At 39.8% G+C, this 19169-nt stretch overlaps 1 protein-coding gene across 1 annotated transcript in view; it reads left to right on the top strand.

The window, feature by feature from the left end:
* The window catches only part of LOC143038870 (WD repeat-containing protein 3), a 100427-nt gene extending 81910 nt beyond the window's left edge, over positions 1-18517 (top strand). The window contains exons 16-19 of the mRNA XM_076208522.1: positions 1367-1595; positions 6715-6863; positions 10173-10395; positions 18221-18517. Coding sequence (XP_076064637.1) covers positions 1367-1595; positions 6715-6863; positions 10173-10395; positions 18221-18385 — 766 coding nt within the window. The 3' untranslated portion in view covers positions 18386-18517. The remainder of the gene's footprint in view (positions 1-1366; positions 1596-6714; positions 6864-10172; positions 10396-18220) is intronic.
* The last annotated feature ends 652 nt before the right edge of the window (positions 18518-19169 follow it).

Here is a 19169-nt window from a genome sequence, read left to right as displayed (position 1 = left end):
GGGCAGTGGACAAGGTGCAGGGATGACCCGTCATCCAGGAGGTGCTCAGATGGGAGGGAGGGTGGAGGGGTGTGGAGTGTATTCAGGGATGGAATGGGTGGGAATGATTTTATGCCTTTTTCTTTTTGGCCACCTCCCTGGTAATGGGGGAAAAAGCCTTGGTATATGTATGTATGTCTACCCAGTAGTGGGATATTGATTGGATGGTAACATGTAGCCAATTATTTAGGGACTGTTTTGGGGTGCCCCTATGGACCAGAGCCACACATCATTAATCTGTGTTAGAGATCTCTACTCAAAGAGGAATGATGGTACTTGGTACCCCAGCTGTCCCTCCTTTATACCTACATACATACATACATATATATGTATCCCTCCTTTATGCTATTCCTTTAAATCTGTCACCATATCTATGACTTCATCACTTCTGGATCCCCCTATTGTGGGGGAAAAGAATTCTGCCATTGTGTTTGCATGCATGTTGTGAAAGGTGATAAAGTGGGATGGAGTGATGGAACTAGAAATCCTGCTATCTGTATGTTCTTCCAATGAAAAATTAAGGCATAAGAGGGTCTGGGAGGACTTCAGCCAGAATTCTGTTCATTGGGCCATTAAATGTATCTGGTTGTCGCATAGTTGAGAATAAAAGGAAGAGATTAGCAGTTTATGAGAAGGAAGATAGATATGAAACTAACTAGAAGGATAGGGGTAAGTTTGAGGTTGAGAGTGTGGTGGGAAGAGGGTGTTGAGTTGGGGGGGCAAAGTAGAGCAGGAGTAGCTCTGAGGGGGGCAAGTGCCTGCAAATGGTGGAGTGGAAGGAAGTGTCTTCAAGGGTAATGAGGGCAAAAGTGGAATAGAGAAAAGGTGTGGGTTTTTGTGAGGAAAGTGAATAGGAAAGAGAAGCTTACTATAATTGTTTAAAAGATTGTATAGAAAGTTTAGGGAGGAATGTGAATGTAGTGGTGTTGGAGGATCTCAATGCTAAAGTAAGAGAAGAGCCAATAGTTGGAGTAGTTGGAAGGTCAAATAATGCAATCATATGCTTTTTTATTATTATTATTATTATAAAATTGTGCATTTCAGCAAAAACCGTCCTTGATCGAGTTTGGTTGGCTATGAGTGAGTTGGACAGTATTCATAGCCATTGTCGGTAATTTTGCAGAGGATAAAAACTGTATATATATATGTGTGTGTGTACATATATATATATATATATTTTTTTTTTTTTTTTTTTTTTTTGTGGTGGTTGTGTGCTTTTATGACTTGGCCATTGATGACATGTAAGAAGGAAGAGTCCATCAGTACACTTATAATGAAAAAAAATTAATTTACCCTCTTTATCTAAATTTAAAATTGTACTTCCCAGGTGTTTGGCAGTTTGTCCAAAAGGTGCTTGGGTTGTAAGCTGTGGCCATAATTGTTCAATAAGACTTTGGGAAAGAACACAAGAACCACTTATTTTGGAAGAAGAACGAGAACAGGAAAGACAACAGGAGGAAGAGGAGGGTCTAGCAACTCAGAGACCTGTGGTTGCAGGAGAAGAAGGAGCAACAGCAGTTAGGCCAATGCTCACAACTTTTAGGACAGAAAAAGCGGTGAGTTAGGAAAAATAGTTCAGACAGGGAAGTTAAGATGGAATTTGAAGAAATTAGATTTTTTTTTTTTTTTCAGGGCTTAGATGAGAGGGAGAGAGTGGAATTCCTGAAGTTAGTGTTTTATGTATTTACCTTGTTGTTTATTGAGAGAGGAAACCACATTTCTGGTTGGAAATGGGTGAGTGTAAAAGTGGAAAGTGAACATACTATGGGTGGATAAAGGTGGAGAATATTTCAGTCACCTGACACCTGGCTGGCAAAGAGTGCAGAGTGTTACAGAATACCATATTTTGGAGATCAGAAAATGGTACAATGGAGTCCCCAAGGAGCAGTACCATCACCAATGCTATTTAACTATTCACAAGTGACCTAGAACTTTGGCTAAGACAAAACAGAATGTCAGTATCCTGTTAGAAATAATTGATAACACTACCTCTGACAACCATGAATTGAGGAAGCATCCAATTGTCCAATTAAATGGCCACTTGACATAAAATCTGAAATACTAGGCCTCACTTTTGATACATCAAAGACCTGACAGTGAAATTAAGAAACTAAACATATTGAAAACAGTAACAAGCACAGGTTCTGATCAGCAGAAGGTACTAATCACTGCACAAACAACTCGTGCAAACTGCATTTGACAAGGCCTCCCTTACATACACACATACATATACCAAAGGCTTTTTTCCCCCTTATAAAGGAGGTAGCCAAAAAACAAAGGCATAGAAACCACTCCCACCCATTCCATCCCCTACATACTCCACTCCCCTCTACCCTCCCTCTTATCTTGGCACCTCCTGGATGACGGGTCATTCCTGCATCTTGTCCACTGCCTTGGGTCAGAAGCAATGTCGCAAGATGCAGCACATCCACAGCAAGGCCACTTCATTAATTCGGCGACCCCCCCCCTCTCCATCCCCTCATATAGAAAAGGAGAAGACAGGGAGAAATCCTTTTGGGTTGCATCAATTTATTTCTCACACATACTCTCTCACCCCCCACCCACTCCCCCTCATGCATCACAGCATCGTCCATACACAACCCTTCTCCATTTACCCCTATCTTCTATCCTCTCCTGTTCTTCCTCAAGAGACATTTCCCTCTTTCCCAATGCCCCTTTTACCCCATCCATCCATCTCATCCTAGGTTGCCCCCTTCTGTTAACTCCTTCCACCTCTGCCTTCCACATCTCTTTTACTAATTTTTCTTCATTCATTCTTTCCATGTGAACTAACCATCCTAATACTCTTTCATCAACAATATCTCCCAACTCCCTTTCCACCCCCATTCTCCTCCTCACCTCCTCAATTCTCACTCAATCCAGCCTAGTAACCCCTATCATACTTCTCAGACACCTCCTCTCAGACACATTCAAACTCCTTCTCTCTTCCTCTCTTATGTTCCATGTTTCTGCCTCATACAGTGCTGTTGGTACAATCACTCCTTCATACAATCTCCTCGTAGCATCCTTTCCCAAATGTCTATTTTAATCCCCCAAGGCTTTTACTCGCTTCTCTCAATCTATATTCTACCTTCACCCCCACTCCTCCCTTTCTTGCCACATTCACATCCAAGTATCTAAAACCATCCACTTCCTCCAGTCTCTATCCCTTAATACTCATTTCCAGTCTGCTGCCACTTTCTCCGCTTGTACATCTCATCACTTTTTACCCACATTTATCTTCAACATCATTCTTTTGCACACCTTCCCCAACTCTGTCACTAACTTCCTCAATCCCTCCTCTGATCCTGCTACAAGTGCAGTGTCATCAGCAAACAACAACTGGCTTATCTTCCTCTTTTCCCCATTTTTTTTTAACCGTCTCCAATCCCCAGCCCACTACCCTTGTATTTACCTCTTGCACCACCCCATCCATCTATAAATTGAACAGCCAAGGCAACATAATACATTGTGGGTGAAGTCCCACCTTTACCTCAAACCACTCACTCTCTTTATTTCTGATTCTAACACTAGCTCTACTACATACATACATATACCAAAGGCTTTTTCCCCCTTACACAGGGGGTAGCCAAAAAGAAAAAGGCATAGAAATCACTCCCACCCATTTCATTTCCCATATATTCCACTCCCCTCCACCCTCCTCCCTCCCTCCTATCTTGGCACCTCCTTGATGACGGGTCATCCCTGCATCCTGTCCACTGCCCTGGGTCAGAAGCAGTGTCGCAAGACACAGCACATCCACAGCAAGGCCGCTTCATAAATTCGGCGACCCCCCTCTCCATCCCCTCATGCAGAAAAGGAGAAGACGGGGAGAAATCCCTTTGGGCTGCGTCAAATTTTTTCTCATACATACTTCCTCACCCCCATCCCCCACCCACTCCACCTCATGCATCACAGCCTCATCTATACACAACCCTTCTCCATTCACCCCTATCTTCTGTCCTCTCCTGACCTTCCTCTACAGACATTCCTCTTTTTTGTAAAGCCCCTTTCACCCCATCCATCCAATTCATCCTAGGACGCCCCCTCATATTCACTCCTTCCACTTCCGCCTTCCACACCTCTTTTACTAATCTTTCTTCAATCATTCTTTCCATGTGTCCAAACCATCCTAATACTCTTTCATCCACCCTATCTCCCAACTCCCTTTCCACACCCATTCTCATCCTCACCTCCTCATTTCTCACTCTATCATACTTCTCAGCCATTTCATCTCAAACACATTCAAACTCCTTCTCTCTTCCTCTCTCATGTTCCATGTTTCTGCCCTGTACATTGCTGTTGGCACAATCACTCCTTTATATAACCTCCCCTTAGCATCCATTCCCAGATGTCTATTTCTCATTACACTTTTTAATCCACCAAGGCATTTACTCGCTTCTCTCAATCTACATTCTACCTCCACCCCCACTCCTCCCTTTCCTGTCACATTCGCACCCAAGTATCTAAAACTATCCACTTCCTCCAGTTTCTCACCCTTAATGCTCACTTCCAGCCTACTGTCACTCTCCCCTTGTACATCTCATCACCTTACTTTTGTCCACATTTATCTTCAGCTTCCTTCTTTCACACACCTTCTCAAACTCTGTCACTAACTTCTTCAATCCCTCCTCTGATCCTGCTACAAGCGCAGTGTCGTCAGCAAACAACAGCTGGCTCATCTCCCACTTTTCTCCATTTTCTTTAATCATCTCCAACCCCTGACCCACTACCCTTGCATTCACCTCTCGCACCACCCCATCCATGTAAAGATTGAACAGCCAGGGCACATAACACACCCCTGACAAAGTCCCACCTTTACCTCAAACCATTCACTCTCTCCATTTCTAATCCTGACGCAAGCTCTACTACTCTCATAAAAACTCTTGACTGCTCTTAACAGCTTTCCTCCTATCCCATATATCTGCAGTACCTCCCACAGTGCCTTCCTGTCTACCCTGTCATAAGCCTTTTCCAGATCCATAAAAGCCCAAAAAACATCTTTACCTTTTCCTATAGCTTTCTCACATATCTGTCTTACCACAAAAATCTGATCTACACATCCCCTACCTGTCCTAAAACTACACTGTTCCTCACCAATAACTCCCTCTATTCCTCTCCTAATCCTTTCAATAAACTTAGTAACCATGTAGTAAGTGCTGAAACTATCAGTTGTTTTAAAAAACGATTAGACAACTTTATGGATGGGGATGACAGGTGGTGATGGATACGGAGCTGCCTAGTGTAGGCTTTATGGTCTCTTGCAGTCTCCTTTATTCTTATGTTCTTATGTTCAATCAAGACCCTCCCATAAGCCCTCCCAACTACACTGAACAAGCTGATCCCTCTGTAACTACTACACTCACACTTGTCCCCCTTTCCTTTGTAAAGCGGAACTATACAGGCACTCCTCCAGTCCGCCGGGACTCTACCCTCTCTTAAACAAACATTAAATAACCTCACCAGCCAGTCCACCATAACTGTACTTCCTTTCTTCAGACATTCTGCATGGCATCCATCCAACCCAGGTGCCTTACCTGCTCTCATCATCTTAACAGCTGCTTTCACTTCATCCTTCCCTATTTCTAGCTCTACTACTCTCGTAAAAACTGTTGACTGCTCTCAACAGCTTTCCTCCCATCCCATATATCTGCAATATCTCCCACAGTGCCTTCCTATCTACCCAGTCCTAAGCTTTTTCCAAATTCATAAAAGCCCCCAAAAAACATCCTTACCTTTTCCTAAAGCTTTCTCACATATCTGTCTTACTACAAAAATCTGATCCACGCAACTCCTATCTGTCCTAAACCCACACTGTTCCTCATCAGTTACTCCCTCTGTTCCTCTCCTAATCCTCTCAAGACCCTCCCATAAGCCTTCCCAACTACACTCAACAAGCTGATCCCTCTGAAACTACTACACTCACACTTATCCTTTTTTCCCTTGTAAAGTGGAACTATGCAGGCACTCCTCCAGTCCTCTGGCACTCTACCCTCTCTTAAACAAACATTAAATAATCTCACCAGCCAGTCCACCTTCACTGTACCTCCTCTTTTTAGACATTCTGCATGACACCCATCCAACCCAGGTGCCTTACCTACTCTCATCATCATAACAGTTGCCTTCACTTCATCTTTCCTTATTTCTCCTCCATTTTCCTCACTCATCACTCTCATTTTCTTAGTGCTTCCCACTGCAACTACCTTCCCCTCCCTATCCTGATCTTCATAAATCCTCAGTGCTTCCAGTATCCTATGAGCAACTCACTAAAATACTTTCCCCATCTTCCTCTTACTGCCATCTCTTCCATTATCATCTTTCCATTTGCACCTTTTACCTTTTCTTCTCTACTTGATTCGCCTTTTCCTTTCTTAATTTCTTTCCAAAACATTTTTTTATTACTTTCAAAGTTTTCTGTCATACTCTTACCCCATTTCACATCTGCTCTCCTCTTTGCCTCCTTTATCTTATGCTTTACTTCTCTTCTTTGTACCTCTCATATGATTCTCTCATCCTATTTTGTAACCAATATATGAAAGCTCCCTTATCTTCTATAACCTTCTTTGCTTCCTCATCCCACCCATTATGGTAATGGGAAAGGAAAATGGAAGAGATATAGATTTTATGTTATTTTATTTATTTATTTATTTATTTTTTCTTTCCAATAACTCATAGGCTGACATGATACTGGAAGCACTGAGGATTTATGAAGATCAGGTTAATTCAGGACCAGATGTCAAACCACATGAACTAATGGTATATGTGTATAAGACCAGTGACCCTCTGAAGTTTGTTCTTGAAGTTCTTCAGAAGGTCAAATCCAGGTAAGAATTTGCCCTTTCCACTTTACATAACATAATATTAAGAAAATATTGTATTTATTATGACAATATGAATTGCTCAAAGAAGCTCAAATTGTGCAAAGTGCCAGATACATAATGGCAGTGGGTAGTGGCGTAGCAACTGTTTTTGCTGCCCAGGGTGGGTGTAAGACCCCCCCACCCCCATTGGGGGGGGTAAAATAATTCTTTGATATAAAGCAGGAATACTTAACTTAAGATATTTATCTTCATTGGATATAAAAATGTGGCCTGTCTAAAGTAAAAATTCATAGTGTAGGATTTTTTCCTAACCTAGGAATTTTGTTTAAAACCTAGGAATATAAAATTTGCCTAGCCATTGATCCTACAACATGGCTGCCACCATAGACCAACACAAATATTAATTTGCTAGATATTTTTAGTTAATTTTGTGCCATTTTATATCAATAAAATAAAGTGTGTGATAGAAGAAAGCTGAAGATAAATGTGGGTAAAAGTAAGGTGATGAGATGTACAAGGGGTGAAAGTGTCAGTAGACTGGAGGTGAGCATTAAGGGAGAGTGACTGGAGGAAGTGGATAGTTTTAGATACTTGGGTGCAAATGTGGCAGGAAAAGGTGGAGTGAAGGTGGAGGTAGAATGTAGATTGAGAGAAGCGAGTAAATGCCTTGGTGGATTAAAAAGTGTAATGAGGAATAGACATTTGGGAATGGATGCTAAGAGGAGACTGTATGAAGGAGTGATTGTGCCAACAGCACTGTATGGGGCAGAAACATGGAACATAAGAGAGGAAGAGAGAAAGAGTTAATATGTGTTTGAGATGAGGTGTCTGAGAAGTATGATGGGGGTTACTAGGCTAGATAGAGTGAGAAATGAGGAGGTGAGGAGGAGAACAGGGGTGGAAAGGGAGTTGGGAGATAGGGTTGATGAAAGAGTATTAGGATGGTTTGGACACATGGAAAGAATGAGTGAGGAAAGACTGGTAAAAGAGGTATGGAAGGCAGATGTGGAGGGAGTGAACATGAGGGGATGTCCTAGGATGAGATGGATGGATGGGGTGAAGGGGCTTTGGGGAAGAGGGGAATGTCTGTTGAGGAAGGATGGGAGAGGACAGAAGACAGGGGTGAATGGAGAATGGTTGTATATGGATGATGTTGTGATTGCATGAGGTGGAATGGGCAGGGGGATGGGGGGTGAGGTAGTATGTGTGAGCAAAATTTGACACAGCAAAAAGGGATTTCTCCCCGTCTTCTCCTTTTATGCATGGGGGGACGGAGAGGGGGGTCGCTGATTTAATGAAGCGGCCTTGCTGTGGATGTGCTGTGTCTTGCGACACTGCTTCTGACCCAGGGCAGTGGACAAGGTGCTGGGATGACCTGTCATCCGGGAGGTGCTAAGATGAGAGGGAGGTGTGGAGGGGTGTGGATTGTATTCAGGGATGAAATGGGTGGGAATGATTTTATGCCTTTTCCTTTTTAGCTACCTCCCTTGTAAGGGGGAAAAAGCCTTGGTATATGTATGTATGTATATCTTACTGGTTTCGGGTTTTACCGGCACTCGTATTTACGTAAATTCACATCATTGTTATGTCATATTTTAATTTATTTTAAAATAGCTGACAAAATTGCTGAAAGCTAGAATAGCATCTAAAGCAAATGTAGGGAAAACATTCATAGGCTAAGAAAATTTGCTTTAGACATGGTCCTGATGCTACAGTTGAAAAATCTGTTTAAAAACAGTACCATATTACAACCTTAAAAACTCATTTTGGTATGAAATTTAAGATTTTTTTTTTTTTTTTCATCAACATTCTGCCCCCTGGCACATGCTTCTCCCACCCCCCCTTTGCTATGCCACTGGCAGTGGGTAATGAGCCAGTTTAGAAAGTTTCAGCACACAACAATTGATGCCAGTGGTGTTAGGAAGCCATTCAGTGATGATCAATTTCAATGGGAATCACAATAACTCTAATTTCAATTCTCTCAGAACCAAAAAGGCTTTTCATGTAAAACTAATAGTTGTAAGGTATAGATGGCCGATATGAAATAGGTTTAATGTGTGCCTAAAGGAGAGGAGTATGCCAGAGGACTGGATAGGGTGCTTATATATGTGTACTTTACAAAGGAAAAGGGGACAAATATGAATATTATATCTTTAGAGGGAACAATTTATTAAGTGTAGTTGGTAAAGAATATGGGAAGATGTTGATAGGATTAGGAGGGGAACAGGAAATTATTGGGGAAGAACTGTGTGAATTTAGGAAAGGAAGAGAATGTTTGGATTAAGCTTTCACTGTAAAGTAGATTTGTGAGAAATTTTTGGCAAAATGTAAGGATGTCTTGGGGCTTGTATGGATCTAGAGTAGGAGGAATATGACAGGATTGAGGTAACCCAAAACAGGCCCTAAAGCATTGGCTACATGTTACCATGCAGTACCTTAGTACATTTTTTTTTTTTTTTTTTTTTTTTTTTTTCCTTCTTCTTCTTCTTCTTCTTCTTCTTCTTCTTCTTCTTCTTCTTCTTCTTCTTCTTCTTCTTCTTCTTCTTCTTCTTCTTCTTCTTCTTCTTCTTCTTCTCCTCCTCCTCCTCCTCCTCCTTCTTCTTCTTCTCCTTCTTCTGCTCCTTCTTCTGCTCCTCCTCTTCCTCCTCCTCCTATTTTTTGAAAATACCGAGGATGAGATGGATGGGATAAAAGGGGCATTGAGCAAGAGGGGGATGCCTGTTGGGGAAGGAAGGGAGAGGACAGAAGATAGAGTGAGTGGAGATACTGTGATGCATGGAAGGGAGGGTGGTGGGTGTAGGCAGGGGGTTAGGGAGTGGTTATGTGTGAAGGATATTTTGACACAGCCCAAAGGGATTTACCCCAGTCTTCAGTGGTACTACATGAGGAGATTGGGGAGAGGGGTGTTCACCGATTTAATGAAGTGGCCTTGCTGTAGATGTGCTGTGCCTTGCTGCATTGCTTCTGACCCAGGGCAATGGGGGAGATGCAGGTATGACCTGTCATCCAAGAGGAGCCAAGATGAGAGGGAGGGAGGGAGAGAGGGGTAGCGAATGGGGTTGGAATGGGTGCGAGTGGAATTATGCCTTTTGACTTTGGCTACCTCCTTGGTAAGAAGGAAAAAGACCTTGGTATGTGCACACATGTATGTTTTCTTTGATTTTAAGTAAAGATTTCCCCCCCTATTCATATGTTTTTGGTATATATTGAGATTTTGTTTTCCTTGGCTAGTTATATATTGTTATAGGTTGTTCATGCATGTACCATAAGGCCCCTGCCTGTATTTTAAATTATAATATTTTCTCCCGACAGTGAATTGGAGGAAGCCTTGCTTGTATTGCCATTTGACTGTGTTGTAGGACTATTGGCTATACTAAGAGGCTTTTTAGTAAAAGGCTGGAATGTAGAACTAAGTACAAGGATCCTTATTCTTCTGGTGAGAACAAATTTACCAGAGTTATTGGGGTCATCCAAGGCTACCCAGATCATCCTTTCTTTGGCAGGCTTACTGAGAATAAGGACACAGCATCTTTCTGTAAGCATTTTTTTTTTTGGTCACTGTTTCTCTAAGTTAAAACTAATATTCTATAATTCATTAGATTTCATTGTGTTTCAAGTCAAGAGATAGGTATATTGTATAAGTTGTTGTCATTCCTTAGACTGTCTGGCTAAGCAGTCCAGATTCTATGAGGAATGCCAGTGGCTGGAACAGGGTTTTCCCACAAATATAGTGCATATTGTGTTGTTGGCATGCATTTCTAAAGTTTCTGGTGTACAATAATTGGCCATTATATGACATATGCATTTCTACTTGCCAAATAATTGGCCAACCATCTTTTGGCATTATTGTGCATGTGTATTTACCTAGTTGTATGTTACAGGAAATGGAGATATGCTTGTAGTGACCCGTCTTTGTATCTCTCAGCATCTAGTTTGTCCTTAAATTCTTGTATGGTGTTTGCACACACTATTATTTCATCTAATTTGTTCTAGACATCCACCACTCTCTGTGGAAAACTTTTTTTTTCTTTTCTCCAGATCTCTTCTATATACTTTTTTGAGTTTCTTTTCATTTCCTCTTGTTTTTCTTCTATCCCACTTTAATAAGTCTTCTCTGTCAATGACTTCCATGCCTTTTGTAATTCTATAGATGGTCAATAGGTCACCTCTTTCTCTCCTTTGTTCCAGGGTTGGTAGTTCCAGTTTAGACAATCTTTGTTCGTATATCAATTTTGAAAGTGTTGGGTCCATTTTTGTCATTGCTCTTTGGATTTTTTCTAATTTCTTTTTATTCTTTATTGTACTAGGTGTCCATAGTGTTGCAGCGTACTCCAATCTTGGTCTTATCAGTGTGACTAATATTTTTTTTACCATTACTTCATCCAAGTAATTAAAAGCCACCTTTATTGATCTTAGTAAATTGTAGGTTTCTACGACTATTTTGTTTATATGGCATCAAAAGCTTTACTAATGTCTAGTATTGTAAGAAGTGTTCTATGTACGGTCTTACTTGAATTGATGCCATTGAAATTTCTTTGTGTGAGATATCTGAAGTGTTGGAGTGTAATTGACTAAAACCATGTCAAGGGATGTGGTGTGATGAGTTATAGTATGAAGCATTCCCTGACTTTGGAGGGGGTGCAGAGAAATGTGATTGGGTGGTATGATGCTGGGATTGTTGGATCTTTGTTAGGTTTGGGGATTGTGATGATTTTACCATGGTTTCAGATGATGTGGTGTTGTGTGAATAGTTGTTGTTTGAATTTTGGTGAGTATATGTATGCCATGTGGTCTAAGGTGTTTTAGGTGGATGTTACTTAGTTGGCAGGACCAAGGGTGGATGAGTGTTTAAGGTTATGGATAATATGCTTTGTCTGGCTGCCTATGAAGGGTGTGTAGTGTTGCATGTAAAATGTAGGAAAAATAGAATTTAATGAATGGTCAGACTATGTGTAGTCTGGGTCTGTGGGTAAGTATTTATTATGTCAGATGTCAGGGTGAAGGATGAGATGGCTTGTTTGTATTTACCTAGTTGTATTATACAGGAAGGGGAGCTTTGCTTGTAGTGACCCATCTTTGTATCTCACAGTATCTAAATTGTTCTTAACCCCTTCCATACGGTGCCGCACACGTAGGCGTCATGGACTTAGATCTCGGTGGCAGCAGCCAATGCCAGCCGTACGACGTGTCGTAATAATACTCGCATCATAAAATATAGTCACCGCTTATATCGATCGTTCTCTCTTCACCCGTGAATTTTGATAACCATAGAAAATGCGATTACAAAAGAATTAGAAAGAATGTCATTATGGAGGGGCGACTACAATAAATATAATCAAGACGCCGATATGGCAGCCTCGTGAATACACTCGCTCCCCATGACGCCTACGTGTGCGGCACCGTATGGAAGGGGTTAAATTCTTGTATGGTGTTTGCACACACTATTGTTTCATCCAATTTGTTCCTAACATCCACCACTCTCTGTGATTTTTTGTTTTTTTCCCTCCAGATCTCATCCATAACTATTCTTTATGAGTTTCTTTTCATGTCCCCTTGTTTTTCTTCTATCCCACTTTAATAAGACTTCTCTGTCAAGGATTTCCATGCCTTTCATGATTCTGTAAATGGCCAATAGATCGCCTCTTTCTCTTCTTTGTTCCAGGGTTGGTAGTTCCAGTTTAGACAACCTTTGCTCGTATGTCAGTTTTGAAAGTGCTGGGGCTATCTTTGTTGTTGCTTTTTGGATTCTTTCTATTTTCCTTATATTCTTTTTTTGTACTGGGTGTCCATAGTGTCACAGTGTACTCCAGTCTTGGTCTTATGAGTGTGATTAGTACAACCACTCCTCGTTTAACGACGACAATTGGGACCAGCGCGCCGTCGTTAACAGAATTGGTCGTTAAGCGAAAGTGTATACATATACGTACATGTACTGTATGTACAATGTCCAGCAATACATGTATCTTTATTTTCGTGTATTTTCCCTCTTATACAGTACATTAAAGCTTTACTGTTTATTTACGGTGGTTAGGTTCCTGAAATTACCGTATATGACCAAATCCGTGTATGCTGACATTCCATATTGAATACCGGGGTATTTTTTTAGTTTCGACCATGGGCGCAATATAGCAATAGAAAATTAATTATTAATTTTGTAAATTAAAATGTAACAACGTAATATGCAATTTTGTGGGCGGAAATGAAAGTAAAAAATACCATGCTACAAGAAAATATGCTAATGAACGAAGTCGGTAGCATAGGATTGGGACGCCATCTTGTCGTCTGCCAACGTCTCTCACGACGACGACAACGAGGACGAGCCGGATGACATTTAAGTTGCAGGTAATGATTTATCAAACACAGGTCAGGTTAGTTTAGTGTAGGTTAGACGAATTCATCATCCTTTTATTTCTTCGACATCGGCATCTATCATAACAAACATGGTGTACCATTCGTCCGACATGACTTCGTTACTTACGAAATTTGTTTTAGCACCCTTTTTTTTTTTCCGCTCACAAAATTGCATATTACTTTGATACATTATAATTTACAAAATTAATAATTAATTTTCTATTGCTATATTGTGCCCATGGTCGAAACTAAAAATTTACCACTACCGGTATATACTGTACCCCAGGTAGTTTTTGCAGCTTGCAGGATGGTAATGTAGACCTAAGCTTCAGAACACTTTACCTCACAGCTAATATCCACCGTACAAGTTCAATTATAACATCATACAAATTTGCCTCAGCCAACTTAATTACGACGTCGTGTACGATAATTATCGTACACGACGTCGTAACTTCGGGAGATTTACGTTAAACGTCTGTCATAAAGCCCGTCGTAACTCCGCATCGTCGCTAACCGAGTAGGTCGTTAAACGAGGAGTACCTGTATATTTTTTTACCATTACTTCATCCAAGTAATTAAAAGGCACCTTTATTGATCTTAGTAAATTATATGGTTCTCAGACTATTTTGTTTATATGTTTGTCTGGGGACATGTCTTTGGTGATAATTACTCCTAGGTCCTTTTTTAAACTAACTTTCTTTACTTCCTTTGTAACGATTTTATTGTCCTGATATTTTGTTTTTGCTTTTTCCAAATTCCATTAAACTACATTTCTTAATGTTGAAGTTCACTTTCCACTTTTGACGCCATCCCCAGACTTTGTCCAGGTCTCTCTGTAGCAATTCATTATTTTTCTGTACTTTCTTTCGCAGTTTTGTGTCGTCTGCAAAGATGTTCATATAACATTTTTCACCTTAATCCATATGTGTTGTGTTACTGTTGGGTAGCATAATGCTGTTAAGTATTTACCTAGTTGTATTATATGGAAAGGGAGCTATGCTTGTAGTGACCTGTCTTTGTATCTTTCAGCATCTAGTTTGTTCTTAAATTCTTGTATAGTTTTTGCACACAGTGTTGTCCCATCCAATTTGTTCTAGACAGCTACTACTCTGTGTGGGAAACTTCTTTTTCAAGATCTCTTCTATAACTATCCTTTTTTAGTTTCTTTTCATGTCCTCTTGTTTTTCTTTTATCCCACTTCTCTGTCAAGGACTTCCATGCCTTTCATGATTCTGTAAATTAGATCTCTTTCTCTTTGTTCCAGGACAGGTAGTTCCAGTTTAGACAATCTTTGTTCGTATGTATGTCAATTTAGAGTGTTGGTGCCATCTTCGTTGTTGCTCTCTGGATTCTTTCTAATTTATTTATATTCTTTTTTGTACTAGGTGTCCATAGTGTCACAGCATACTCCAATCTTGGTCTTATCAGTGACTAATATTTTCTTTACCATTTACTCATCCAAGTAGTCAAAGGACACTTTATTTGATCTTAGTAAATTGAAGGTTTTTTCCAACTATTTTGTTAATGTACTTGTCTGGTGATGTGTCTTTGCTAATAATTACTCCTAGGTCCCTTTCTAAGCTAACTTTTTTTACTTTCTTTGCAACTATTTTATATTGCCCTGATATTCTATTTTTACTTTTTCCAAACTCCATTATACTACATTTCTTTATGTTGAAGTTCACTTTTCACTTTTGACTCCATTCCCAGACTTTATTCAGGTCTTTCTGTAGTGATTTAGTCTTCCTCTGTACTTATTTTCTTTAGTGGTTTTGCATCATCTGCAAAGTTCATACAGCATTCCACACCTTCATCCATGTCATTAATATACAGTATATGGCAAACATTATTGGAGTCAATACAGAACCTTGTGGGACACTTATCATCTCTTCCCAGGTCAAGTTTTTGTCACTAAGTACCACCCTCATTCTTCTTCTGTTCAGGAAATCTTCCATCCATTTCAATAACTTTCCTTGTACACCACCTATTATTTTGAGTTTTCTGAGTAGCTTTTTGTGTGGTACTTTATCAAATGCTTTTTGTAAATCTAGAAAAGCACAATCAGCCCATCTGTCCCTTTCTTGCATTATTTCTATTAGTCTTGAGTAAAAACATATCATGTTTGTGTCTAAAGCCAAATTATTTTGGATTCGGTATATTATTTTCTTCCAGATGTTTAATCCATCTACTTTTGAAAACTTTTTCACATGTTTTTGCTATTGTGCTTGTAAGAGAGACTGGTCTATAGTTTGTTGGACTTTCCTTATCCCCCCCTTTATAAATTGGTACGATATTGGCATTTTTCCAATTTTGTGGTACCTTTCCTTCTTTGAGTGAGTAATCAAATATCTTATATATTTTGTCATACATTCTATTAATATCCAATTTGTAATTCCATCTGGACCATATATACACATGTATATAAATATATATAGCATACTTCTCATTTATAACAATCTACCACCTGTACCACTCAAAACATCCACACAAAAACATATACACACTCAGATCACTACATAATAATTACAGTTAGACCTGGACAAAATCTGGAAATGAACTCAAAAGTGGGAAGTGAACTTCAATATCAAGAAATGTAATATAATGGAGTTTGGAAAAAGTAAAAACAGAATATCAAGAAATTATAAAATTGGTGAAGAAGTCAAAAAAGTGAACTCGGAAAGAGACCATGGAGTAATAATCAGCAAAGACATGACACCAGACAAACATTTCAGTAAAATAGTCGGAGAAACCTTCAACCTACTAAGGTCAATGAAATTGGCATTTGACTACTTGGATGAGGAAATTATTAAAAAAATATTACACTGATAAGACCAAAACTGGAGTAAGCAGCAACACTATGGACACCCAGTACTAAAAAGAATATAAAGAAATTAGAAAAATACTTTACTTTTTTTTTTTTAGGAATGTCCCCTGTGGGACTACAGGGAAAAGGGTGCCTGGTCCCAATCCCCGTCCTGTTTATCTTGCCTCTTACGATCCAAGTGGGAATACTTGGTGGCAGCATTCTTTTCCCCCCACCACAGGGTGGGTCAGGAATTGGAGATGGTTAAAGAAAATGGAGAAAAGTGGGAGGTGAGCCAGCTGTTGTTTGCAGATGACACTGCGCTTGTAGCAGGATCAGAGGGATTGAGGAAGTTGTGACAGAGTTTGGGAGAGTGTGTGAAAGAAGAAAGTTGAAGATAAATGTGGGTTAAAGTAAGGTGATGAGATGTACAAGGGGTGAAAGTGGCAGCAGACTTGAAGTGAACATTAAAGGAGAGCAACTGGAGGAAGTGGATAGTTTTAGATACTTGGGTGCGAATGTGGCAGGAAAGGGAGGAGTGGAGGTGGAGGTAGAATGTAGATTGAGAGAAGCAAGTAAATGCTTTGGTGGATTAAAAAGTGTAATGAGAAATAGACATTTGGGAATGGATGCTAAGAGGAGATTGTATGAAGGAGTGGTTGTGCCGACAGCACTGTATGGGGCAGAAACATGGAACATAAGAGAGGAAGAGAGAAGGAGTTTGAATGTGTTTGAGATGAGGTGTCTGAGAAGTATGATAGGGGTTACTAGGCTAGATAGAGTGAGAAATGAGGAGGTGAGGAGGAGAACGGGGTTGGTAAGGGAGTTGGGAGATAGGGTGGATGAAAGAGAGTGGTGAGTGAGGAAAGGCTAGTAAAAGAGGTATGGAAGGCAGATGTGGAGGGAGTAAACATGAGGGGGCGACCCAGGATGAGATGGATGGATGGGGTGAAAGAGGCTTTGGGGAAGAGGAGAATGTCTGTTGAGGAAGGACAGGAGGGGACAGAAGCCAGGGGTGAATGGAAAATGGTTGTATATGGATGATGTTGTGATGCATGAGGTGGAATGGATGGGGTGAGGTAGTATGTATGAGAAAAATTTTGACGCAGCCCGAATGGATTTCTCCCCGTCTTCTCCTTTTCTGCATTAGGGGATGGAGAGGGGGGGTTGCCGATTTAATGAAGTGGCCTTGCTGTGGATGTGCTGTGTCTTGAGTCACTGCTTCTGACCCAGGGCAGTGAACAAGATCCAGGGATGACCCGTCATCCAGGGGGTGCCAAGATAAGAGGGAGGGTGGAGGGGAGTGGAGTGTATTAGGGATGGAATGGGTGGGAATGGTTTTTATGCCTTTGTTTTTTGGCTACCTCCCTTGTAAGGGGGAAAAAGCCTTTGGTATATGTATGTAGAAAGAATACAAAGAGCAACGACAAAGTTGGCACCAACTCTTTCCAAATTAACATACCAAAGATTGTCCAAATTGGAATTACCAACTCTGGAACAAAAAAGAGAAAGAGGAGATCTGCTGACTATCTATAGAATCATGAAAGGAATGGAAGTCCTAGATAGGAATGATTTACTAAAAAGAAACTCAAAAAGGATAATTATAGAAGAGATCTGAAAAAAAAAGCTTCCCTCACAGAGTAATGGATACCTGGAATTAGTTAGATAAAGAAACAGTGTGTGCAAACACTATTCAAGATTTTAAGAAAAAACTTGCTGAAAGATACAAAGATGGGTCACAACAAGCATAGCTTCCTTCCTGTATAATACAACTAGGTAAATAAGTGTTTCAAAACAGGTTACCAAACTTAAAATACTCCACCAACAACCCTCCTAATCTCAAAATGTCTTGCCTGTATTAGTATATTGTAAGTGTGATGGCCACAGGAGATACTACTTAGATGTATACTGTCTCTTCTTTTTCATTCTTAGTTTTGGATTTGGATTTTTGTATTGGTGACTGGAGACAGCTAATAATTCTGTTACAGCAATATGTTTATGACTGCAGTTAATTATTTTGTTTAATTCTACAACCTTTTATGCTCAGAATTTTGTACTTACAAAGTTTTGGTAAAACTCTCCTTTGATTAGATTTGCTTATTTTTTAAATTTATTTCTATGCATTTATATATATAGTTATTTTATCAATTATTATTATTATTAATCTTTTATTCTTTATTATTATTATTATTTTTTTTTTTTCAAGGATATGGTTGGGTTCAACCTTGCTGGCTTGCAGTATATGAAAGACCGCCTGGACCTTTGTACTGACACACAGTTCTTTGTTGAGGCAGTGAATCGATTAAAGGAAAGCAAGAAGAAAAGAAAGAAGAAGGAGAAAGTTCTTAAGAGAGCTTTTCTAGCCGTGTAATTTTTAATTCTTTTTATTTTTTATTATTATTATTATCATTATTATTATTATTATTATTATTATTGTTATTATTATTTTACATTCACAACTGTACTTTTAGAAATGAAAAATGTTAATAAATGTCAAATGAAATTCATGCACTTTTGTAAAAAAAAAAAATGAGAAAAATGTTGAGATGCGAGTTCCTCTCATATATCCACTCAACCATTCCTACACTCAGCCTTGGAAAGGTGATAACATAAAGATATGCACATGCAAGAGTGCACAAGGTCTTCCAAAGGGTTTATGTTGTATTCCTTTGGGGAAAGAGATCCATGTGGGAAATGGACATAAAAAGGTAGAATGGGATAATGAAACATTGCTGGAATTTTCTAAGATATTTTCTCTTATATGCAATCAAACCTTAAAATTTATGGGGGTCAAGGGAGACAGACACTCCCCCCCTCCCTGCAACAAATGTTAGAAAAACTATGAATAATTGTTGTTACTTTTAAAAACACCATCGACCCCCATTTACATATATAGTGGGTACAAGTAGTAGAGGAGAAAAGGTAAAAGGTGCAGAGGGAGAGATATAATGGAAGAGACAGTAAGAGGAAGGTGGGAAGTGCTAAGAAAATGATAGTGATGAATGAGGAAAATGGAGGAGGAATAAGAAAAGATGAGGTGAAAGCAGTTATTAAAATGATGGGAGCAGGTTAAGGCACCTGGGTTAGATGGGTGTCATGTGGAGTGTCTAAAAAAGGGAGTTACAGTGATGATGTATTGGCTGGTGAGGTTGTTT

Source organism: Oratosquilla oratoria, chromosome 25 (genome assembly GCF_046742065.1).
Source record: "Oratosquilla oratoria isolate Oo_2021 chromosome 25, ASM4674206v1, whole genome shotgun sequence".
In the NCBI taxonomy this organism is placed as follows: domain Eukaryota; kingdom Metazoa; phylum Arthropoda; class Malacostraca; order Stomatopoda; family Squillidae; genus Oratosquilla; species Oratosquilla oratoria.
Note: the sequence above shows the minus strand (reverse complement) of the source record. Positions and strands in the feature narration are given on the sequence as shown.